The 23937-nt window shown below is 35.6% G+C and overlaps 2 protein-coding genes across 2 annotated transcripts; both read left to right on the forward strand.

Moving 5' to 3' along the window:
• Window positions 1-3146: 3146 nt before the first annotated feature.
• On the forward strand, window positions 3147-17892 carry LOC114727803 (K(+) efflux antiporter 2, chloroplastic). Its single transcript, XM_028914555.1, has 21 exons — window positions 3147-3313; window positions 3506-5226; window positions 5694-5865; window positions 5954-6044; window positions 6414-6550; window positions 6642-6701; window positions 6815-6934; window positions 7350-7418; window positions 8305-8370; window positions 10500-10589; window positions 11338-11442; window positions 11707-11835; window positions 12336-12545; window positions 13321-13470; window positions 14966-15019; window positions 15111-15169; window positions 15647-15713; window positions 15788-15964; window positions 16144-16200; window positions 17300-17374; window positions 17520-17892. The coding sequence occupies exons 2-21, from the start codon at window positions 3599-3601 to the stop codon at window positions 17640-17642; spliced, it is 3639 nt and encodes a 1212-aa protein (XP_028770388.1). The 5' UTR covers window positions 3147-3313; window positions 3506-3598; the 3' UTR covers window positions 17643-17892.
• Window positions 17893-18825: 933 nt separating this feature from the next.
• LOC114727782 (bifunctional protein FolD 4, chloroplastic) lies at window positions 18826-22210 on the forward strand. Its single transcript, XM_028914518.1, has 5 exons — window positions 18826-19163; window positions 20208-20533; window positions 20985-21221; window positions 21356-21523; window positions 21679-22210. Exons 1-5 carry the CDS (start codon window positions 18959-18961, stop codon window positions 21847-21849), a joined length of 1107 nt encoding a protein of 368 aa, XP_028770351.1. The 5' UTR covers window positions 18826-18958; the 3' UTR covers window positions 21850-22210.
• Window positions 22211-23937: the final 1727 nt, after the last annotated feature.

The following is a 23937-nucleotide window of genomic DNA, read 5'->3' on the forward strand; positions in this document are numbered from 1 at the left end:
TACTTAATATCTAGCTTCTTTTTCTTAGCAAAAGCTTAACTCTAAATCTCAGATTAAAACTTAGGATGTTATAGTTGGTGGAACAAACTCACCAAGTCAATATGCTTAGTACAGTACGTAGACATGGAGAACTATGCCTTGCCATTTTATAATTCAGAATGATCAAAGGCATAACCATAAGGTCCACACACAGGCAAGGGGTCCATTGCTGCCTTACAGGACACAATCATAAACATAATCCGTCCTCAAGCAACCCCACTTCAATATATATTCATTTCTGTTAATCATACATATACAGCTCCGGTCAAAAAAAAAAAATCATACATATACAGCTATTCACAAGCATCTCCATGATCACCAAAGCAATATATATATATATATATATATATATATATATATATATCTCCATTTATCAATCTCTCAAGTCTCAAGTCACAACCATTTCAATATTAGCCGCAGTATATATATTCACTGATCTTGTCACCCCTTCAGAATTATATGCTACCAGCTAGACAGGTGTATATATACACGTATGCTTTGAGAGAAGAATAAATTTCACAGTTTATTATATATATGCATATATATGATAAAGTAATGTTAAAATAACTTTGATGACCTCAACCTTTTATAGCAAGTCACCGCCTTGAAAAGTCGCTTTAGTCTGATATGTGTTCAAGTAACAAAATTTATCTAATTTCCTCAAGTCGCAAACATAAGGTTGGAAGTGGCAGTTAGCCACAAATTAATAACCTCCTATATATCCCCATTCCTTCCTACACATATACCCCTCACATTTCATTATGTCAAAACCAAGTTTGTGATCCGGCGCTAGCAGCTGGGCCGCAATTTCCTTCTATATCTGAAATTTAAATAATAGATTTCCTGTTCGCCATGATTGTAAATTCGAGTCGTCATGACATAGCCTGCTGGACAATTTTTTAAGAGCAAGCATCGCAGCTAGAATTTCCTAATTAGTTCCAAACACCCACAAATTCTCAGAATGAATAATTCAAGCCATGCATTGATTAACCATGCACTAAAACTGTGAGGGATGTTACAATGGCTTTTTACTTTTGGTTTCACGCACTTTTTTGTAAGGGGAAAAAGGATTTACAATGAATGTACAGCAGAAGAGGGTGGTTGTCATTTCTGTCATGATGAGCTTCGTCTTCTGCAGTAGGCGGGCGTTTAAACCATCCTTGAGCAAGCACACATGTATACATATATAATGGCATTCTTATTGTGAGGCTTGTTTGAACGTTCCTTTATAGCCACAGGGACCTTCCTTCCCCTTGATAATCTCATATGGCCCTCACTAGTTATGTCAAGTTTCATGCCATAATCTTTCTTTTCTAAAACTCTCTGTCCAGTTCATTAGGGTATCCGTATCAGAGGTTTCACATTTAGGGACAAATGGATTGACAAAATTAAAGCATAGAGATCTGTACATGCACGGTGCACTACTAACATCTATGAATTGGCCAAAACCATCCAAAAGCATCACGAACCTAATTTACGGAAGATATAAAGAACCATAATAGTATATCAGTATTGGAAAAACAATCAACATCAATCATGATCAACCAATGTCAACCACTGGTTAAATATAAAATATCAAATCAATTAATATATTTATATAATTATTGACATATATAAAAAGTAATATGTCTGTTTTATTAATATATATATTATGCAAATGATCGATGTGAGAGGCAGCTAGAGCACGCAGATACCAATTAAGTTTATAATTATGGATGGATGATCATGGATCCTATTTGCAAAGCTTTCTTAATTAGGATTCATTCAAATGAAGCAGATATTTTATTGTTATTGTGTCGCATTCAAGCGCAATATAAAACACAGTTTCACGCGCGGATGGCAGCGATGAAACCGGTCAAGAATATCCTATGGGAGCCCGGGGGGTTTGACATGATGGTAACTTTAGTCTTTCATATAAGAATCAGTTGATTAATTTGAGTATATTAAAAAAATTAGTTAAATTAGTTGTTTATAATAAATATGTATTTTTTTTAAAATATCTTTACTAATCAAATACATTAGATAGAAGTACTTTTATTACAAGAACTATTTTATAAAAATAGATAAATATGAGGGACAAAATAGATTGAGATTTTATATCTAGAACCAAAATAAAAATAAAATAAATTTTTATATTAAGGATTGGCATACCGTAGGCAATCAGGACGTCCTAGAGCAAATAAGTGGCCCCTGGGCATTCCGCAGGCCATGTCTTGATTTTCCTGATATCTCCCAACACAAACCCCAAAATTAAATACTATCTCCGGTCCTAATTATAAGAGCCAATTGATTAATTTGAGGAGATTAAGAAAGTGAGTTGAGTTAGTTATTTGTCCTAAATAGGTGTTGTCTTTCCTAAAGTATTCTTATTAATCAAGTGTATTGACTAGAATTATCATTAACTACAACATATAGGCGTATGGAAGGTAGGGGTATGACTTGGTATTGAATACCAGTACGTCTTACACACACACACAGTGTTTCAGTATAATCCCGCTGAGTATCGGAAGGAGGACGTACGTGAAGTAGAAGAGGATGAACTCAAAGGTGTCCTTAATGTCCTACTATTTCTTAGAGCATTGGAATACACAAATATACACACACATATATAAAGAAACTGATGCGCAATGGACCATCCAAGATATCATCAAATAGAGACTATTTCTAGAAGCAAAAAAATAAAAAATTATCATTATCAAATTTTTTTTTTATAGTTGTGTTTAGAAGAATATATGAATTGAATGACAGAACAAATAAAACCATAAAACAAATAGAAAAATTTGAAAAGACAATAAAAACGGTTCAGACACCCCTGGCTTAGATAACAACCAACAAGAGCCATAGCAATTGGCATTGATCCGCCCCGATTACACCGCAGCGAGTGACGACGAAATCCGCCCAGCCAAGAATATCCCCGGAATATATATCCCAAGCAACGGATCTGAGTTCCCCCATCAAGGATATTTTTGGCAATACACTAATAACTCCTCCGCACGCCACATCTTCTTCCGGCTTTCCTTTTCCTTCCTCCCAACTCCAAACAGGCCAGAGAAACCGAAATTATAAAATAATAAATTACTATAAATTAAAAAAGTCGTCCTCTGCATACCATTTGCATATGGCTTAACGCTGCGCATATAAAAAATCAAGTGAAGCTGAGCTTTGACGACCCCGACGGTTCATTCGGCCTCTTCTCCCATTCATTTTGCAGCTTTACTCCCATCCGTAATCGGTTCTTTTACTGTTCTTGATACGTATCGAATTCGTCGTTTATGTAATTTTTCGTTACTCCCTCTTCTTCTTTTTGTATCCTACATTTCTGCTGCATCCAATTTTCAGCGTCGCTGCTAAAAATGAATGCGTCTTATTTTTCTTCGTTCCGTTTAGTGTTTCTGTTTCTCATTGGGACTTTTATTTCCTTCCTTCCTTTCTTTTTTCATTTTCTTTTTCATTTTCTTTTTCTCAGGTGACGGAAGAATGGCTTATTAGTGCACACAAGATGTATTAAATAGTGTTCCTATCGTTGAATACTGGGTTCTGAAGATCACGCAGTTTTGACATGGATATAACTTGCGGCTTACCGCAGTCGAGAATATTAGATGGAGGGATCAGTTACAAACAAAATTATAATCTCGGTTCTTGCATGACATTCACAAGATGTTTTGGTTGTGCCTTCCTTGGCAACTCGAGTACTGTTTTGAAAGCGCGGTTTAGTGGGATAAACAAAACTAGTAGCACTGCTTTTCGCAATGCTAGCTTGGTTTCCGTGGGAGAGTTCAAAGTTTCAAATATGAAGAGAACCTGGAGTAGTAAGAGAAGTGATTTTTTAATCGGATCCAAAGCAATTTGGGTTAAGTGTCAGGGTAATGATTCTTTGGCTTATGTTAATGGTAATGGTCGTAATGTAGATTGTGTGAAAGGTTCCGGTGAGGAATTGGGATTAGGGCCTACTTCTAGTGCTGAACTAACTGTATCAGTGGAAGAGGAAGAAGGGGTAAATGAAGTAGAAGAAGACACGCATAGTGTGGACGAACTGAAAGAAATATTGCAAAAGGCCTTGAAGGACTTAGAAGTTGCAAGAGTAAATAGTGCCATGTTCGAGGAGAAGGTTAAAAAAATTTCAGAGACTGCAATATCTTTGCAGGATGAAGCATCAAATGCTTTCAACAATGTTAATTTTACTCTTGATGCTATCCAAGAAGTTGAGACTGAAGAATGTCTGGCGAAAGAAGCTGTTCAAAAAGCAATGATGGCTCTTTCGTTGGCTGAGGCGAGGCTACAAGTGGCCATAGAATCTATGGAGGTTGCAAAAGAAGAGCATGATTCTCCACATGGTTCTAATGAGAGTGACGAGGACAATGACTTAACAGAGGAGGAGAAAACACTTTTGGCTGCTCAGGAAGATGTCAAGGAGTGCCAGACAAATTTTGCAAATTGTGAAGCAGCATTGAGACACTGGCAGAATAGAAAGGAGGAATTGCAGAAGGAAGTGGAGAAGTTGAACGAACTTGCTGAAAAGGCACAGCTGAATGCATCAAAAGCAGAGGATGATGTCACAAATATAATGCTTTTGGCAGAGCAAGCTGTTGCCTTTGAACTTGACGCTACTCAACGAGTAAATGATGCTGAGATTGCCTTACAGCGAGCAGAAAAATCCGTTTCAAGTCCTGATGTTGATACCACTGAAACCATACAAGTACAAGATTCTGAGGGTGTTCCTGAGGAGGAGAAAGCGGTTCAAAATTTTTCTGGTGATTTCATTGCTGAAGGGGATGGAGATTTGCCAATTGATGATGAATCCTTGCTTCAGAAGCGATCACGAGATACACTAACTGATAAAAACAGCCAAAGTTTGGTGGAGTCAGCTCACTCTGATTACCTGAGTGATCATGAGAATGGACAGTTAAGCTTAGAATCTTCTGTGGAAGCTGAAGCAGAAGTAGAGAAATTGAAGAATGCTGTTCAGACAAAAAAACAGGACACGCCGAAAGATTTTACTAGAGATAGCTCACCTTTTGCTCCCAAAGGATTATTAAAGAAGTCATCCCGTTTCTTTTCTGCATCATTCTTCTCTTTTTCTGAAGATGGAACTGAGTTCACACCAGCATCAGTTTTCCAAGGTTTTGTAGAATCTGTACAGAAGCAGTTACCTAAGGTGGTTCTTGGGTTATTGTTAATGGGAGCAGGGTGTGTATAATCTTGCAGAATCTTCTTTCTTTTGTTTCTGTTTCTTTTTTGTTTCACTCTTTTAGAAGTTGTTCGCACGTGCTGTAGTTGCTAAATTATACTGTCTATTATAAAATAATGGAACTAGTATAAAATATCATAATAATGACATTTGAATATTTTTTTGTGCCACTTGGAACAACAGTGTCAAGGCATTCTATTTGCTTGGTTATCACAAAGTAGCTCCCTTGACACCAAGGAAAGAACGACATAAATGAATGCAGCACGTTAACTAGGCATGAATCTGTTCCAAGCAGCCATTGGAACTAGCTTGTTTAAATGCTGATTTTGAAAATAAAATTTATGACGTTGAACTTCATTGAGTTGTTATTTTCTTGGCCCTAAGTATTCCTTCATCTTTTCTTAAATATGCATAAGTTAAATATGAAGGTAACCTATATTCATCCAGTGATGCAAATTTTTCACAGGGTTGCCTTTTATGCCAATCGAGCAGAGAGGAGCTCTCAGCTCTTTCAGCAGCCAGAAGTCGTTGGAAGCAGTGTTGAAGAAGTTTCCTCAAGTGCAAAGCCTGTGGTCAGACAACTTCAAAAGCTTCCCAAGAGAATTAAGAAAATTATTGCATCATTACCTCAACAAGAGGTATGTTTTTCTTTAAATAATAAATTTTCCCTTTCTCTTGCTTGGATTCAACTTGCTGACTTTTATCTTTGTATCCTATTTATATCAGGTGAATGAGGAGGAGGCCTCTCTATTGGACATGCTATGGTTATTGTTGGCAAGTGTTATATTTGTGCCTATATTTCAAAAGATTCCTGGAGGTAACTCAGTTGCCTTGTTTGTTATTGAACATACTCTGTTGAATTAAAGCAAAGTTGTTCATCTGGAACTTTAATCTTCAACGTTGTTAAAATGAAAATGTGATGCAGAGCTAATTTAGGCCACTTTTCTAGATTATGTTTATTTCCTTGTTACTATTTGTTAGTTTTGCTGTGGTATGTTGATAGTAAGTGGAGGCAGTGGTACTTGAAGCAAATTATGAATTCAATAGAAAAATTTTGCTGTTGTCATCTGGATTTTGCTTTGGGTTTGGTGAAATTTCTTTTAGAGGTATATGTCATAAAATTAATTGTCTGACATTCACATCTTGTTTTTGTGATGCTGTGCCTTGCATCTGCTTCTGAGTTTAGGGAGTCCTGTTCTTGGCTACTTGGCTGCTGGTATCTTGATTGGGCCTTATGGTCTCTCCATCATCCGTCACGTTCATGGGACAAAAGCAATAGCTGAATTTGGAGTTGTCTTCTTATTATTCAATATTGGCCTGGAGGTTTAGCTTCCCACAAGATCATGTTTTACCTACCTTATTATCGTTATCGTAATCAAGAGCAAAAACTAAAGGTTTTGAATTACTTGTTTAGCTCTCTGTTGAAAGGCTGAGTTCAATGAAGAAATATGTCTTTGGGTTAGGCTCTGCTCAGGTGATTGAGAACTCTGTTCCCATTCTTGTTATTACTGTTCACTGCAAGCTGCATTTTACCATGCTAGTCATGTATGGAGCATTGATTGTTGGCATGTTTGAATTCAAATGCAGGTGTTAGTGACTGCTGTAGCTGTTGGCTTGGTGGCTCATTTTGTTTGTGGTCTCCCTGGCCCTGCTTCAATTGTTATTGGGAATGGTCTGGCATTATCATCCACTGCTGTTGTTCTGCAAGTAATATGATCACTCTCTGCCGTTTTTTTTCCCTCCCTCCCCCCCCCTTCCGGGGGGAATCTATACTCTTTTCAGGGGCTTGTGACTTTGGTATAACCTACAGACTGTGGTGAATTTGTACTCCAGCTAAATGCTTCTATATCTTTGACATTCTTTTTTAGGGCTTTCCACCTTTAAGAATTAATTGGAATTTTTTCTGTTGTAAGCATCTTTTAATGAAAGAAATATATCTTAAAATGCCTAGCAGAGCCTGTATTATGTCAGTTTTCCCTTAGTGTAGATTGCTCATCTATGAGTTTAAATTACGAGAGCTACCATAGCAGTGTAGGATGTGCTTCTTTCTAGCTTTTATTTTATGTTTTAACATCAACAGAGTCTGTCAGGTTGCACTAACTTCTGTGAACATGTTTTACAGGTACTGCAGGAGAGGGGTGAGAGCACATCTCGGCATGGTCGAGCTACTTTTTCTGTTTTACTTTTTCAGGTTAAGTTTTTATCTTCCATTGTATCTGACAATACTTAAGGAATTTCCTGGTGAATGATTTGCAAGAGTAAATCATTATTGGGGTAATCTGTTTAATGAATTTTGTCTTATGCATGTCATATGTTTCGTGGTTCAATATCTGATACTATTAGAAGTGCCTTCTCACTGCACTCTTTTGTGGTATTAATCTGTTAGAGTGAGCATACAAATATGTTTTGCTTTCCCACAGCATCCGCTACTCTGGGGCTTGGGGCTTAGCTGGGATAGGATCTAACAATCCACTAAGAGCTCTTGTCAAATCGTTTGAGGATGGGAATAATTTAGTTTAGAGGTTTATTGTACCAGTGGTCCTATCTGCTCTCTGAGGAACTTTGAGGTTTATGTTCTTGAATGGTTTCAAAGGCTGCAGAAGCGGGAGCAAGCTGAAAGACTGGCTGATATTTTTGAGGGAAGTCAAGATTGGCCTAAATGGCAGAACTCAACAAGAAGCTCCTATCCCAGAGGGAGAATAGGCATTTAGTCTCAGTCTTGTTAGGAGGGCATTTTCTTGCTTGTAAGCTAATAGGAGGGCCTTTAGTTAATCAAAGAAATGATTTTGGAGTCTTGTGTGATAACAATGATGGAACCCTGATACTAAATCCTATAGATCCATGATGTGGTATTTAGCTGTGCACATTTTTATGCTTGCAATTAAAGAAGCTTAACAACCTTTTGAGTGTGTTATTCGCTCAAGATCTTCAATGAGAATCCTTTTTTTCTTCATTCTATCTGGTCAATTGTTATGCCCATTTGTCATTTCTGATTTTGATTGTTAATTAACTTCAAATTTATTGGTTGATCTTGCCAAATTTTGACCTATATTAACTATTTCTTTGCTTTTATTCAGGATTTGGCTGTTGTGGTCTTGCTAATACTCATCCCTCTTATTTCACCAAATTCTTCCAAAGGAGGGGTAGGATTTTCTTTCATTCCATCTTGTATTAAGACGCTTATTTCATGTAGTCAGATGATATGTCACGATGGGGTAGAAGTAGAACATTGTTATGTGGTATGAACAGTGCCTCATATTTATTTGGTAACTTTTTTTAACTTTTTTCTTGTTTATTGCATCAGCTTATAACAAAAAGAGGCAAATTTTCTTTATCAGAATATTAATTATTTTCTTCCGTCAATCATGATATTGTTTTTGATGTATATTATGAAGTTCTTAGGAGAATAGAGGGAACAGTCGCAGATCTGAAATATCCACTGACTTGTTTAAATTCTGATAAGAGACTGCAAATAAATAGGGGATAATAGGAGACAAACCTCCTTATGATGAATCAGAAATAAAATAACCGCAGTTAACACTTTTAATAACTCCAGATCTTACTGTTTGTGATATGGTCTAAACGAGGACAAGAAAGTAATAACAAATAAAGGTGCAAAATCGACGTTAGAATATTCACCAATACTTCCCTTCAGGCTGGAGAGTAATCCTTTAGCATACATAACTTGCTAGTAAGATCTCCGATCTTCTTCCTTGGCAGAGTAGTGGTTGGGGATCAGCAGCTTCCTCTTGAGGAGAGATTAAGTTGATTCTATGATTCCAACATCCAGTTTTCCTTACGAAATTTTTATCTCCCTGATGCAATGCTATGATTATGATATGCCATTCTCTAAAGGGTGGTAAAGATGAAGGTGTCGAAAGGCAACTGTCATATCACCTCTGGAGGTTTCCCTTCTTCGTGGATAACGTGTTCCACTTTGCAAGCATCTTCCAGTGCCTCCTGAGTTTTTAATAGAAGAGTTGGACTTCAATGCAATTGAGTTCTGGAAACTGCTTGGAACAAATAATTTTCAACTTTGCTTGGGTATTTGCAGTTAGTTAATCAGGTCCGTTTATTGTTGTGCCCAAAAAAAATCAAGGTCAAGTCGGAAAAGTCTTGCTGTATGCTTCCTATAGATTCCAACCACAAGCCCCCAATGTGATATCACAATTGTTCAGGGCTATCCCCAACAAAATCAGTGACAGATTTCCTCCATTCTCCATTTACCTTTTTGCATACCCCAAAAGTTTATTTACTCTTGCCACTGTAACATACATTTGTGGGGTTGGTTCCAGCTGATAATCTGATCTTTCTGCTCATTGTAGGTCTAGAAAATCATGGGTACTCCTCACAATCAATTAAAATTTGTACCATCTTCTACCTTGCGTACCCTTATATGTCTGTCCTAGTGGCACTGTCCCCCTTTCAATGGCATTAAGAGTGATATTTGGATTAGAATTGCAATCATCTTCGCAGCTATTCTTGTCTTCCCCCCTTCCTCTCTGCTTCAATCAAATGAACCTGCAATTCTTTTGATCTAAGCATTAATGACCCTTGCTAAGGTTCTAGTGACAATAATTGGCACTATGCTCCTCTATTTCTGCAACAGTCAAGAGCTTTTTGAGTCTTGATTCCATTTGCTCGATACTTCAACTCTCCTGCTTGTCATGAACACTGACTTCAACTACTCTTTACTGCATTCTTCCGACTGTTATCTTCATTGGCTGCTATCAAATTAAACTCTTGTACCCACCTTCACTACGTCTATTGCATTAACAGTATCTTGGGAGCTAACAGCTTTACCCTGTCTGCTATCTCTTTTGAGTTGTACCATGTAACAGTTGATGAGATTCTGGTTACTTAGATTTACAAGTCAAAGCTTCAAAGACATCTTGACGGCCACTTGCCTGAGGTGCAAGTTGATATAACCCTTTTGCACAATGACATTACGACAAAAGTGCTGTGAAATATTTGCTCGTCCCTGCAGCTAACATTTATTTATTTATTTATTTTTGAAGGACAACTTACAGGTGATGTGTAATATAGAACAATGTTATACTAAAGGCTTGAGACATCCCATTTTTTAATTTAAGGTGCTTCTTGTTAAGTGCCCAATACGATGGTGATGTTCTTCTTAGTAGGAATGTAAACTAAATATATTTGGGAAAACCTTGCGCCAGTGGTTGTAATCAACTTATCATCATTATTTCCTTGTGCATACTGTCATGGCTGCTTATGTTGTCGTCATGGGAACAGTTATATTGCTTTTCAGGTTGGTTTCCAAGCTATTGCTGAAGCTCTTGGACTGGCTGCTGTCAAGGCAGCAGTGGCCATCACTGCTATAATTGCCGGCGGACGATTGGTAAGTGGTATTGGGAAATGATATTCAAGATTTGTCAACAGGTTGATATATAATTAAATAATCTGTACATCTAGTGCATATACTGGTGCTTACCTTTTTTGGCTCGTTGAAACTACATATTTTTTTTGCATGATAAAGCAGTATATGTATATCTATGTTGTGTATTTAAATTCATCATACATATGTAATTCAAAAACCACAAAAAAAGATAAATCACCATAGATGTATGGAGATAGTGCTGCTTCGGGGCAGGATATATTGATATCTAAAGATTCTTGTGTGGATTACAGGCAGGTACTGCAGATTGGTTTATATGGTTTCTAATCATATGTGATGTAATATGATGAGAAACTATTTTTCTAACAATTCTAATGTTTAGATTCATATATTCTAATCAGTCTTGGATTTGACCAGAAAAATAATCCGTGGCGGATTGAAGTGTTGCGTTTAAAGATGAATTTTGTACTTGTAATGGTTTATTTTATCAGGTCTTGCTTCTAGTTTCTTTTTACTGTTTCCAGCCCTGGTGGATTTTAATAAAGTGCATAGTCAGGATATCTATTTTTAGCTGTGTCTAGATCCTGATACTTAACATGTATTATGAACAGACTTTTTTTTTTTGGGAAAAAAAAATGATTATGATGACATTATTATGTTAGGAAGGCATCTAAGACATCTTTCTTTTGATGACGCTTCAACTATATGTACAGTTGTGCTTTGTTCTCAGTTATTCTGCTCATCTGTACAGCTCCTTCGACCAATATATAGGCAGATTGCTGAAAATCAGAATGCAGAAATATTTTCAGCCAATACGCTCCTTGTTATTCTTGGGACTAGTCTTCTTACTGCTAGGGTAGGTGACCACTGTACTGCTTTTACATTTATTATTTCTTTTGGATCTTGACTTGTGGCGATTTGTGAATAGAATTTCTTCTAATGTCTCTAGATCTCAGTTCTTCAGCAAACTTTCATGCTTTTAACAAAATTGCCTAAAAAGCCAGCCTAAATTTGAGAGTTTGCTTTACGATAATTAATGTTGTGTCTCTTTGATTGATAATGTATTGTCTATGTTGTTATTAATTTTCTTTTCCCTTCATTTTTCCTTTACTCCAAACAGGCTGGACTTTCCATGGCACTTGGGGCGTTTCTGGCTGGTTTACTTCTTGCAGAAACTGAATTTTCCTTACAGGTTGAATCTGATATTGCTCCATATCGTGGTCTTCTATTGGGGCTTTTCTTTATGACGGTAGGTATGGGTACTTTCTACGAAGCATATGATTCCCATAGCACTTCAATTGACTACTGGTTGATTTTTTTTTTTTGGGGGGGGGGGGGGATAAAGGAGTGGGAGAGTCCTCATAGACTAGATAAGCTCAGAAATAAACAACATGCTTTATTATACAGAGGAAAGAAACTAATCTTTGTGAAATGAATGGAGTAAGGTATGAATGGGAAGGGAAAAAAGGAAAGAAGAGAGGGGGAAATATAAATGAAAAGAAAAAAGGAAAATAATGGAAGGTGTACCCACCAAAAATAAAATAGAAACTCAGTTTTTTTCAGGTTATTATACTTTGAAACCTTGAGAAGTATACTGAGGATTACAAGACTGACTGCTAGAGCTCCTTAAGAAAATTTTCAAGCTCCAAAGTTCCTGTGAAAATTATCTAGTTCTTGGCTTTCTGCTTTCTGCCTTAAAGGAAGTCAGTCTGTTGATTTAACGGCCATTATTTTCTTGGGATTTTTCAGGTTGGAATGTCAATTGATCCAAAACTCCTTGTGTCAAACTTTCCAGTCATCACAGGGACACTTGGACTCTTAATTTGTGGCAAGACTATATTGGTTTCTTTGATTGGAAGAAGCTTTGGGATTTCGCTCATTTCTGCCATTAGAGTTGGTCTCCTTCTTGCTCCTGGAGGGGAATTTGCGTTTGTGGCTTTTGGCGAAGCTGTTAATCAGGTTTTTGTACTTTATAACTGTCTTTCCATCAAGAGTTTACTGCTTTTTATATAGTAGTTTACCGGATAGCTGTATCTTCATTTAAAATAAATCATTCTGCTCGAGTTAACATTTAGCAAATGCTTCTTGATGTTAATACCTAAAAATACTTTTTGGAGATTTATGGTCCTTGCCTTTAATTGATATTCATAATTTATTAATAAATGGATAAGTAGTATGTCTTGGCAGACAAGATCAGTGTGTTTCTTAGTGAAACTTCTGTTTCGGGAAGTTTTCTTTTATGAGATCCGCTTATTGTTGTGGGACAGCCATCAGTTCTTGCAGTACCTCATAGCATGGTGCATGCCACATGCTTGCGGGAATTTGATGGAGGATAGATTTGTGAGTGTCCTTATTGCTGGGAAGAGTATTTAGAGTGTATGAATTGACAGGAACTCTTGAATTTTATAAAATCCTGAGCAACTATTTCTCAATCACGTGACAGAGTTCCATATCTTGAGCCATTTTGGTGCTCATGGCATTTGCATGGGAGTTCAACTAATGGATACTTTGAGAGTTTGTGGGGCTTTGCTAATATGACTCTTATTTTGAATGAATTCTCTTGCAAACTTTTCCCTCTGGATTTTCAGTTTTTTGTTGAGGAATTCTTCTACTTCATTCAAAAAAACGAAAAATATGAAATATCCATGGGTCTATTCATAGCTTATACATTATAATTTTTTCCTTTAAAATTCATATGCTGTACTCACTTTTTTGGTCTATTGCACTTCTTCAGGGTATAATGTCTTCCCAACTTTCATCTTTGCTGTTTCTTGTTGTGGGAATCTCTATGGCTCTTACACCATGGTTAGCTGCTGGCGGCCAGCTTATTGCTTCCCGTTTTGAGCTGCATGATGTTCGAAGCTTATTACCTGTAGAAAGTGAGGTAAAATCTCTAATGATTGACTGACAGGAAGTTGTATTAATTGCCAATTTCCTTGTTGGCTGGGGATTTTTGCTGATTTTGCTAATATTTTATCTTGTTTTATGGCAAAAGAAAAAAATGCATAACACTTAAATGTTTCAAGTAAAAGAAAATACCTTATAAAATTCTATATCAGCGTTATGTAAGGAAAACTTTTCTGCATTTATTGTAAAAACTTTTATTCCCTTTTCAAAGCAACCTATTATAGCAATAATATTGGTCATAATATGGCCATCATGTCTCTAAACATATTATATAGTCTTGCTTAAGGCTAAATAATGACCACTGACATTTCTTTTCAGGAAAGGTGGGTTTTTCTTTTTTGACCGACAAAGGCAAACAATATGTATGCCTATAACCATAAGGCTAACTGTGACGTCAAGTCTGTGAACTGCTTCTTTTTCATTTTTGTAATGACGGTACTATTTTTTATTATGTATGACTGGGCCCAAATACTTATCCTACTAGTAATACAATATCTCAAGGCCAAACTAAAGGTCATCCCAAATTGCCAATAAATAGTGCTGAAGTGAAATTGCAAATCTATCATAAATTAATACAATAATCATATTCTACACTAGTTTCTGGGCAGTACTTTGTTAATAAAAGGATAAATTTGTTAATCACTTAGAGGTGCAACTTAAATCTAACAACTTATATCCTTTATTCCCCTTTGCATGGAAGAAAAAACCAGATCGAACCGGCCGGTACAACTGGAAAACTGGTGAACCGGCTAGTGATCTGGTTTGGTTCAAGTGCTAAACCGGCTAAAGATCGAACCGGTCAAACCGTTATGAACCAGTGAAAATCAACAAAAACCGGTGTGAACTGGTTTGGATAATTATGATGCTATTGACCTTATTTTTTCTCATTCAGCTCCTAATATCTTAGTTACTATAGATTTGAATGAATTTTGGTGATGATTTTGGTATCAATAATTATTAATTTTAGTTATTGAGGAATCTTAAAGATCAAAATTCTCAATGTTATTGTTCTTTGTTATTGTTACAATCAAACTATTGTTGTATTTCTTTATATTTGTTATTAGTGATTATTAATATTGTTATATTTTGTTATTTTTAATTAAATTATATTATTTAATATGATCGGTTTGATTTCGAGTTGACCCTGGTCTGATCCACTGATCCTTAAACCACTACCTCAACCGGTTTAGTATCCGATCCTCTTTTTTTGTTCCTTGCCATTTTGATTGGCTGGGACATTTGTTCGCTGTATATGAAATCTTTGCATGATTTGTGCTCCTTCTATATCAGATTATCAACCTGTTTGCTGTCAGTTGACTGGAAATTCTATATCACAGTTTATTTATTTGACAAATACCTGTGGTTGTAGAAATTTAATTATGTAAACTCACAATCAATATTCATTTGTTATTTAACTTTGATTTAGAGTTGGCATGATATTTAGTTTGCATTGTGGATGACAACTTTTACAGACGGATGATTTGCAAGATCACATCATTATTTGTGGATTTGGACGAGTTGGCCAGGTAAGTTGTTTCTTTCTAATGTTCGTTTGATTGTTCTATTAATTTAAATAAAATACCTAGGCATAACAATTTATACTTATGCTGTTACCAGATCATTGCTCAACTTCTTTCTGAGCGACTGATCCCTTTTGTTGCTCTAGACGTGAGAAGGTAACTTGATAAGCCAAGTGAAACTTTATCATTTCGTCTCAACACTTCTTTAAGATGAACGTAGTTTATATGTTATTTCTACAGAAAAATGAGAAACAAAAACGCATAACACTTTTGACTTTCATCTAGATGTGTTCAAATATCATGTTTGATTGTTCATCTGCTGCTGATTTTATGAAGCATTAAAATCTTAAGTCGAAGATTATTTAGTTTGGCTTTCATATGCAACTGATAGTTGGATGAACTGTCTATTGTCTATGCATTAAGAGTTTGGGTTTCTAGTTATGTGACAGTAGCCTTTGGAGACAAAGATGGGCAATATTTAAATGTTTCTACGGATTCTTTGTTTAGCTTCCTCCCATCCCCTTTTTTTAAGATGTGTGAAGTGTAAATTAATATTCTGTATTCAATTTTGGATGGAGTTGGAAAATAGCTGTTGATGATTTAACCCTTTCCATCTTCGTTAAACATCTTCAGTGATAGAGTGGCAGTTGGTCGTGCTCTGGATCTCCCTGTATACTTTGGAGATGCCGGTAGTCGTGAGGTAGTGCGCTTGACTTCAGCACTTAAGACCACATTCATGTCCATTATCTGATTTGCTTTTTATTGCATTACTAGGTCCTACACAAGATTGGGGCTGAAAGAGCGTGTGCTGCAGCAGTAACTCTAGATTCTCCTGGTGCAAATTATCGAACAGTTTGGGCTCTGAGCAAATACTTCCCAAATATAAAGACTTTCGTTCGAGCTCATGATGTTGATCATGGCTTGAATTTAGAAAAGGCTGGAGCTACTGCTGTAATATTCTGATACCTCCTTTAGTATTTCTTGCTCCGATTACTTTATAATTTGAAGCAATAAGTATATTGGTTTTGTGTCTATAATTAATATATCTTCAGCAAAATGAGAAGCATGTGGCTATAACTGAAATAATTACTCTAAATTATGTATCCCCTGCCTGTCACTTGCATTTGCAGGTTGTACCGGAGACCCTGGAACCAAGTCTTCAGCTAGCAGCTGCTGTACTTGCTCAGGTAAATCAACGTGCTTTGACTACAATATCTATATTTGAGTGTATTTATGGTTGGCTTAACGAAAAATCTTTTGACTTTTATCAATTTACATTTTATTGATTCTTTTGTGTTATTAATTGGCATAATTGATTTTGATCAATGCTTATTTGCTCTTCTTGCTAAAATTGAAATCTGTCTTCTGGAGGACCTATATGGCATGCCAATAAGAATTTCATTAGTATCATGTGCCTATCAATGGATTATGAGGTTAAGTAATATAAAAACTCAACTATTAGAACACACATCTTTTTTACATGATATTTAAAAAAAAATACATTGATGCTATAGCACAAGCAATAGCAGCTGCTTTAGTGGAGGCCACTTTTGTGCCTATCCATCTGCCTTAATGGAATGCCATGATATGATGGTGAGTGAGGGCAACTGTAGAATTATTACCATTATTATTTCGGTTAAACTGAGTGCCAATTTGAGCTTGTGACTTGATGGGTGATACTAAAATTCGGTCACCATCAAGCCAAAGCTTTGAATGGCGTGTTGTTATTTTAAATACCTTCTGTATGATTCCTTTCCAAAGCCTTTTCCACTTCCTTGGGGTGCAGTAAACTAATCGATGTGTGCAGGGACAGCTTTAGTGTCCTATACACATCTTTAGTGTCCTAACTCATGTCATGGAAACTGATTTTGTGTCAAACACTTTATAAAGATAGATTGTATAAAACTGTCTGATTCAGTCTTGTATAGCTTCTGGTAAAAAAGGTCTTGTATAGCGTGCTAACAGGTGCAAGTGTTATATAACTTGCCCGCTTATAAATTATTTAAAGTTTTGGGTTTTTCTGATTATGAGAATTTGTTTTTTAATGCATACTTCATTGTAAGTTTTGATTGAATATCTCATTGAAGACACTAGCTGTTCCAAAACACGAGGAGAATAAAAAGATGAAATGAAAATGGCTAAAGATTGTTTACGTTAGGCGTTGCCAGAATTGTGACGTTGAATGCAAGAGGTTTCCAAGATTGGGTAGTTTAGTACATAGTGACGCAATGCTACATATAGTATGGGGGTGAATTAATGTTTGTTCTCTAAACCTCATCTCTTCAGGCTAAACTTCCCACGTCAGAGATTGCATCAGCTATAAATGAATTCAGATCCCGGCATCTAGCTGAGCTTGCTGAGGTATGTATTTTATTAAATCACAAGCATAGAGAGAGGCGTGGGGCGAGTCATTATGACTGTTGGGTTATGTCAATGCTGGTTCTCTGCGTTACTATTTAATGGACGTCAGAATATTGATATATGTTCTTTTTGGTTTATGCAACAGCTGTGTGAAACAAGTGGCAGTTCTCTTGGCTATGGATTTAACCGAATAGCGAGCAAATCCAAATCTCAATCCTTAGATTCATTGGAGGACAACCAAATCTCCGAAGGGACATTGGCAATATGAAGATTGCCTCTTTGATAGAATTTTTTTTTTTTTTTTAAAAGGATAGGAAAAGGAAAATAATTGTGAAAACTAGTTGACTAGGAATTCCATCAAATGTGTACAGAAATACATCTGCATATAAAATTCTGAAGTGTTCTTGTTTTTTTTTTTTTTGGTCATTTACATTGTTAGAAAAATTTTGGCTCTCCTTACCTAGAAGGGCATAACTGTTGATGTACTGTTGGTATGTAAATTTTTTCGCCTTTTCCTACGTGCTTGATGTTTGAATGTCCATTACAACAAGAGCTCATCAAGCGCAAGCAATGCTTGAAATTTTGTCTGCCAAGAAGTGCTTGAAAGTGTAAATAAACAAAAGACAGGAAAATGGTCCTTCCAAATAAATCTATAGCTGCGCTTTCCAGGTCGCAGGTGCAAGCAACCTGCCGCCGAATCGTAACCATGCTTGACTGGCCCTAACGTTCATGAAAGTCGCATCCCTCAAACTGATGGCCTCAGAAGCATGATATCCTTGGTTGTACTATATAAGATTTGATATCGTCGACCTCACTTCTATAGTTATGGTCTTATTAATGTATTATTGTGGTTGCAGCACATTTGTGTTGATATTGTTTGCATGACTTGTCAGATCGATGTTAATCATACTTAAAACAATTATACTGGTTCTAGTTCTTAATATAAAAGTTAGTTTGACATTTAATGTGGTTCTAAATATGATATTTTAATTCATTTTCTCTCTTATTTATCTATTTTTTTAAAATAATTCTTATAGCAATTGTATATATTAAATATTTTATTAAATGACAGTTCTAGTTAATAGATATGATTGATAAGAATATTTTAAAGAATACAATACTTATTTATTACAAATAATTGATTTAATTAATTTTTTTAATCTATTTAAATTAATTAACTAGTTTTTATATTAAAAACTGCAAGTAATAACAAACATCAACAAATTTGTGTTGATTTTTCTTTTGGACCTCGGTAAAAATATATAAATTTATCCCTATAAAATCTCAATGAAATGACGATTTTTTTTTTTACCATGAAAGAACGATCAATATCTACAATCGCAATGCTCCGTAGTCCGTGCCACTTCGCGCATACTATTATAGCTGTAGTTCGACCTTTAAATCTAAAAAGAAAATCAGTTAAATTTTTGGAGGGGCCAAAATCGCTGATTCCATATTCCATGTACGCGAACGTGACCACTCGGCGAAGAGCATCACGGCCTCCGTTGGTTCATTGAGCTCTTCGCCGTCATCTTCTAAAACCCCGCCAACAACGGCACAACGTTCAGATTTCTGAGACGCCGTATGAGGAGTCATCCAATGGCTTCAATGGTAGCCACGGACTCTTCTCCTTCCTCTGCCGCCGCTCGTCTCCTCCCTGTTCGCCTCAGGACTGACGCTTTTTCGCCCCGCCGCGTGCTCCGTATGGTTCCTGCATACTCCTCCCCCTCTCCTCGCTATTTCGCCCTTCGCTCTTCTCCTTTTTCTACATCTCCTGTGGTTCCCACCGGTATTTAAATCCTGCTCTTCTTGTGTGCTTTCTGTCATACTGCAGCTTTATTTTATTTTTATTTTTTGTGAAATTCAGTCTCTTTGTGGTCTTATGAAGTGCCCAGAATGGTGCTTTCCTATTCTGAATTCTACCCCATTTAGCATTTACGAGCTCTTAGTCGACAGTTGTGACGGGTTCGAGCGCTTTCCTCCTCGTATAATATTTAAGTTAGATGTTTTTCTTTTTGAATGATTTTATTATCCACTGTAAAGTCAGCGCTAAGGCCGAATTTTTTTTCCCCTTTTGTTTGGCTAAATTGCTGTTCTGTCGATAAGAACGCCCAAGCTCAAACCATGCTGATATCTCGATCGTGTTAAAAAAGATTTATGTTTTATATATTGGTGTTAGTTTCTAATTGCTGCAAAACTTGTGATACTTGCTCTCCTGAAACTAGAAAGTGTAATGTTGATTTGCTTCAAGACCAGAAATGGTCTTAAATCTCTTTTGCTATTCAAGTAGTGATCATTTATGGTTTGTAGATGTGATACATCCTTATTTTACCGTCTTATTTTGTATCTTTTTGGGGGTTTTATCAACTAAAATAAGTTAATTTGCATTTCTTATTATTATTTTGTCAAATTTTTATGTTTTCTCTTAATGATTAATTTTGGGACTTTTGATATTACAATTTCTTCAAAATTAAGATGCACACAAGCTATGGAGTGTATTTGGAGTACTGTATTCATGAATTTGCAGAGTTCAATATTCATTTAAGATGTGTTTTACCTTCCTGGTACATGATCTAGTTTAACATGATGACTGGTATAATGAAGAATCTGAGGCATTAGGCTGGTTTAACAGATGAATATTGAAAATTTGGTTGTGGAAGAGATTCTTAAATGACCCGAGACATATTTATTTTGGAATTCTAATGCTCATGTATGTGTGCCTATGCACCCACTGATGCACATGCACTCCAGTGGTTTTTTCCTTGGCATTCTGTGGCACCAGTCTTGTTTTACTAGTCTCATTTCGTACATTTTCATACTGCGTTATGCTCAGCTGCCATGGCTACTGAGGCTTCAGCCGAGGTGATTGATGGGAAAGCACTGGCAAAGCAAATCAGAGATGAAATAACAGATGAAGTTTCCAGGATGAAAGAAGCCATTGGTGTGATTCCGGGGTTAGCTGTAATCGTTGTTGGAGAAAGAAAGGACTCTGCAACTTATGTGCGGAATAAGAAGAAGGCTTGTGAATCTGTGGGAATAAATTCTTTTGAAGTTCATTTGCCTGAGGATACAACAGACCAAGAAGTGCTAACACATATTTCAGGCTTCAATGATGATCCCTCAATTCACGGAATTCTTGTTCAGTTACCTTTACCTTCGGTATGCATCTAGATCTTTGGTTTCATTTGTTTTTCAGTTGAATTATGCTTTGATGAGAGTTTTACTTTTAGCCATATCTTTCAGTTTGTAATTAGGGAACTGCATTCAATTTTTTCCATGGATAAATTATTTAATAGTTTAACTTAAGGACTGTTTTATTGGCTAAAATTATAGTTGCCTTATTTTTGCTTCAAATAGTGCTGGTAGTTCAATTCAGACAATTTATTGAAGCGGTTTATGGAGCAAATGGAATTTCTTGATCCATTCAACTACTTTTTCCTTCCCTTGATTCTGTGATGTGTCATACCTATCTTTCATCTCAACTTCAATGTAACATATGTTGAAATTTTGAAATGAAGAAAAGGAATTGTATCCTTTATGTGATTCATAGACCTTCTCTGTAACTTCTGTGCGGAATTTGGACTCATTTTTTAACTCAATCTTGTGACAGCATATAAATGAGCAGAATGTCTTGAATGCCGTTAGAATTGAGAAGGATGTGGATGGTTTTCACCCACTAAATATTGGCCGCCTTGCCATGCGTGGTAGAGAACCCCTGTTTGTTCCATGTACACCCAAGGGATGCATAGAGCTATTGCACAGATATGGTGTTTCTATGAAAGGAAAGAGAGCTGTTGTGATTGGTCGGAGCAATATTGTAGGAATGCCTGCTGCTCTCTTACTCCAAGTAATATATCATTGGTTCAAATTTAAATTTTATTCTGTACACACAGCAAACTTTTTATTGAATGTAACTGTTCATTTATTTCTTCTTTGTTTCATATTTACATATTCCCCTGTCTCTGTATTTCGTGTTAATAGAGGGAAGATGCTACCGTCAGTGTTGTCCACTCCAGAACCAATAATCCTGAGGAGATCACCAGACAGGCAGATATAATAATCTCTGCTGTTGGACAGCCAAACATGGTGAGGGGAAACTGGATTAAACCGGGTGCGGTTATTATTGACGTTGGAATCAACCCAGTAGATGTAAGTAGACTAATATTAATGGGTTTCTAATGCACAATTAGCGGGCTACTTAGGTTGGTACTGGGTCTTCAAGGATGAAGCACGTGGTTAATGGCTTAATGCTTAAAATTATATTCTAACGGTTATTTAAATGTTCTACTGGGTGTTTGTGACAGGATCCAAATAGCCCTCGAGGTTACAGGTTGGTTGGAGATGTTTGCTATGAAGAAGCCTGCAAAGTAGCCTCAGCTATTACCCCAGTTCCTGGAGGAGTTGGTCCTATGACCATAGCTATGCTTCTCCAGAATACCCTCATCTCTGCAAAGAGGATTCATAACTTTAATTAATTTATATGTTCGATCATATCCTGGCCGGAGGATGTATAACGTGCTGGGTCGCCAACTTGTGTTCGGGAGGTTTTGCCTTTTGCCCTATCTTGGTTCTTATGCATTGCGCATTAAGTCAGCAAAATATATATTTTTCTTCATGACTTGGTTATTTTCTCAAGCAATAGAGTAGCAATATAACATTAACCATCCCTCGTATAAAGGCATTTTATGATGCAAACTTGTCTTCCCAGTCGAGTGGGAGATTAATGACCAAGGGAGGAAATCTGGTTATACATGGCAATGCCTTTTTAAGACAGCAAGCGTTGCTTGTGTGATTTATATGATAAAGTTTGAATTGATAAACCCAATTTTGATTGTATGCTTGTTGATTTGGTTTCTTAGTCTGGGTAAAGGTATTCATGTGTTTCTTACTTCGCTTTGCTTTGTTCGTATGTGGAAGTAGTGCAAGTCTTACTCATGCCCTGCACAATCATGTGCTTAAGACGGTAACCGATTAGGCGTTTGGCTTCTACAAAAATGAAATTATTGATACATAGTATTTGATGGGGAAAAAAAAATTCAACGATTCATGTGTTCATGAAGTGTGAGAAGTCTGATGACGCCTTGCGAATGTTTTGAGGTTATTGCATGGTTCTCTCTCCGTGAATTGTCCTCTCTTGCATGCCATCTATTATATATATGTATTACGCACACTTTAGTTGACGAATATAAGAAGATTAGTGAAATTACTAAATTACTTAATTATGATATATATGACATAATATTTTTAAAATACCTATGTTTATTATTAGATTATAGTACTTCCGGTCTTTAATATAAAAGTTATGAGAGGATTGAATTTGGCTTTAAATATAATTAATTTTGTTTTTCTTATTTATCCAAATTAATTTTATTGATTGCATATGTGAAGGGAGTTTATATCGAATTTTAATTTCAATTCAAGTGATTTAAGACAGTTTTTTCAGAAAAGCTAACATATTTTTTACAAGTAATTAATTTAATTATTTTTTAATATACTCAAATTAGACTAGATAGTATATTAATTTATATGTGAAGCAAATGAGTTAAAAGAAAAATGATAAATATAAATGTTTTAAAAATTTAATAGCTTTCTTAATCTTTTCAAATTAGTTAACTATTCTTTAGGTTCTTAATAAAAGATCTAATTATTAAATTAGTTTTGGTTTTAAATATAAGACTCACTTTTTATATTTATCAATTTTTTCTAAATTACTCCTATAGATATTTCCTCAACCATAATCAAGTAGAAGAGGAAGAGAGAATATTAAGAAAGATGATTATGGTACTTTAGAAAAAACGTGTCATATTTCTTATAATTAACTAACTTATCTAACTTCCTTAATCTAATCAAATTAGTTAAATGAATCTTATATTAAGAATCGGAAGAGTAATTCTTATGTTAAAAAAAGGAGAAAATAGTATTCCTTCGATCTTCAATATAAGACCTATTTAATTAATTTGATTATATTAAGAAAGTTAGGTAAGTTAGTTAATTATAAAAAATTATTTTTTTTAAAATACCATAATTATCTTTCTTAATATCTTCCTTCCATGTTCTACTTGATTATAATTAAAGGAGTATCAATAAAGATAATTAAAAATAATAATAAATATGATGAATAGATCTTACATTTAGGACGAAAATCAACTCAATAATTAGATTTTATATGACAAAAAGAATATCTTAAAATTAGCAACAGCGGGCATCTGACCAATTGACGTTTACATTCCGTATGAATTTGGTAAAGAATCTTGTGTTTTTGTTTTTCATTTATAATTTTTAGTTTCGACTCATGCGTCTTTCACAAGGTCAACTAAATTTTTTTTTGTATTTTTTTTATACATAAACTTTTTTTTTGGGGTACACCTCAACTAAATTTCAAATAAGCCCACCCTATCTCATCCAAAAAGAAAAAAAATGAAAGAAAGAAAGAAAGTGTCATCCAGTAATTAGCTATTAATCAATACCATCAAAATATTAATCCGTTGCGTATTTTGAATTTGATATCTTCATCAACCATACGTAAAATAGAATATGCATTCTTAAGTGGAAACTTGAAGAAG

Source organism: Neltuma alba, unplaced genomic scaffold, assembly GCF_004799145.2.
Source record: "Neltuma alba isolate B1F8T4 unplaced genomic scaffold, ASM479914v2 tig00012508_pilon, whole genome shotgun sequence".
Lineage (NCBI taxonomy): Eukaryota > Viridiplantae > Streptophyta > Magnoliopsida > Fabales > Fabaceae > Neltuma > Neltuma alba.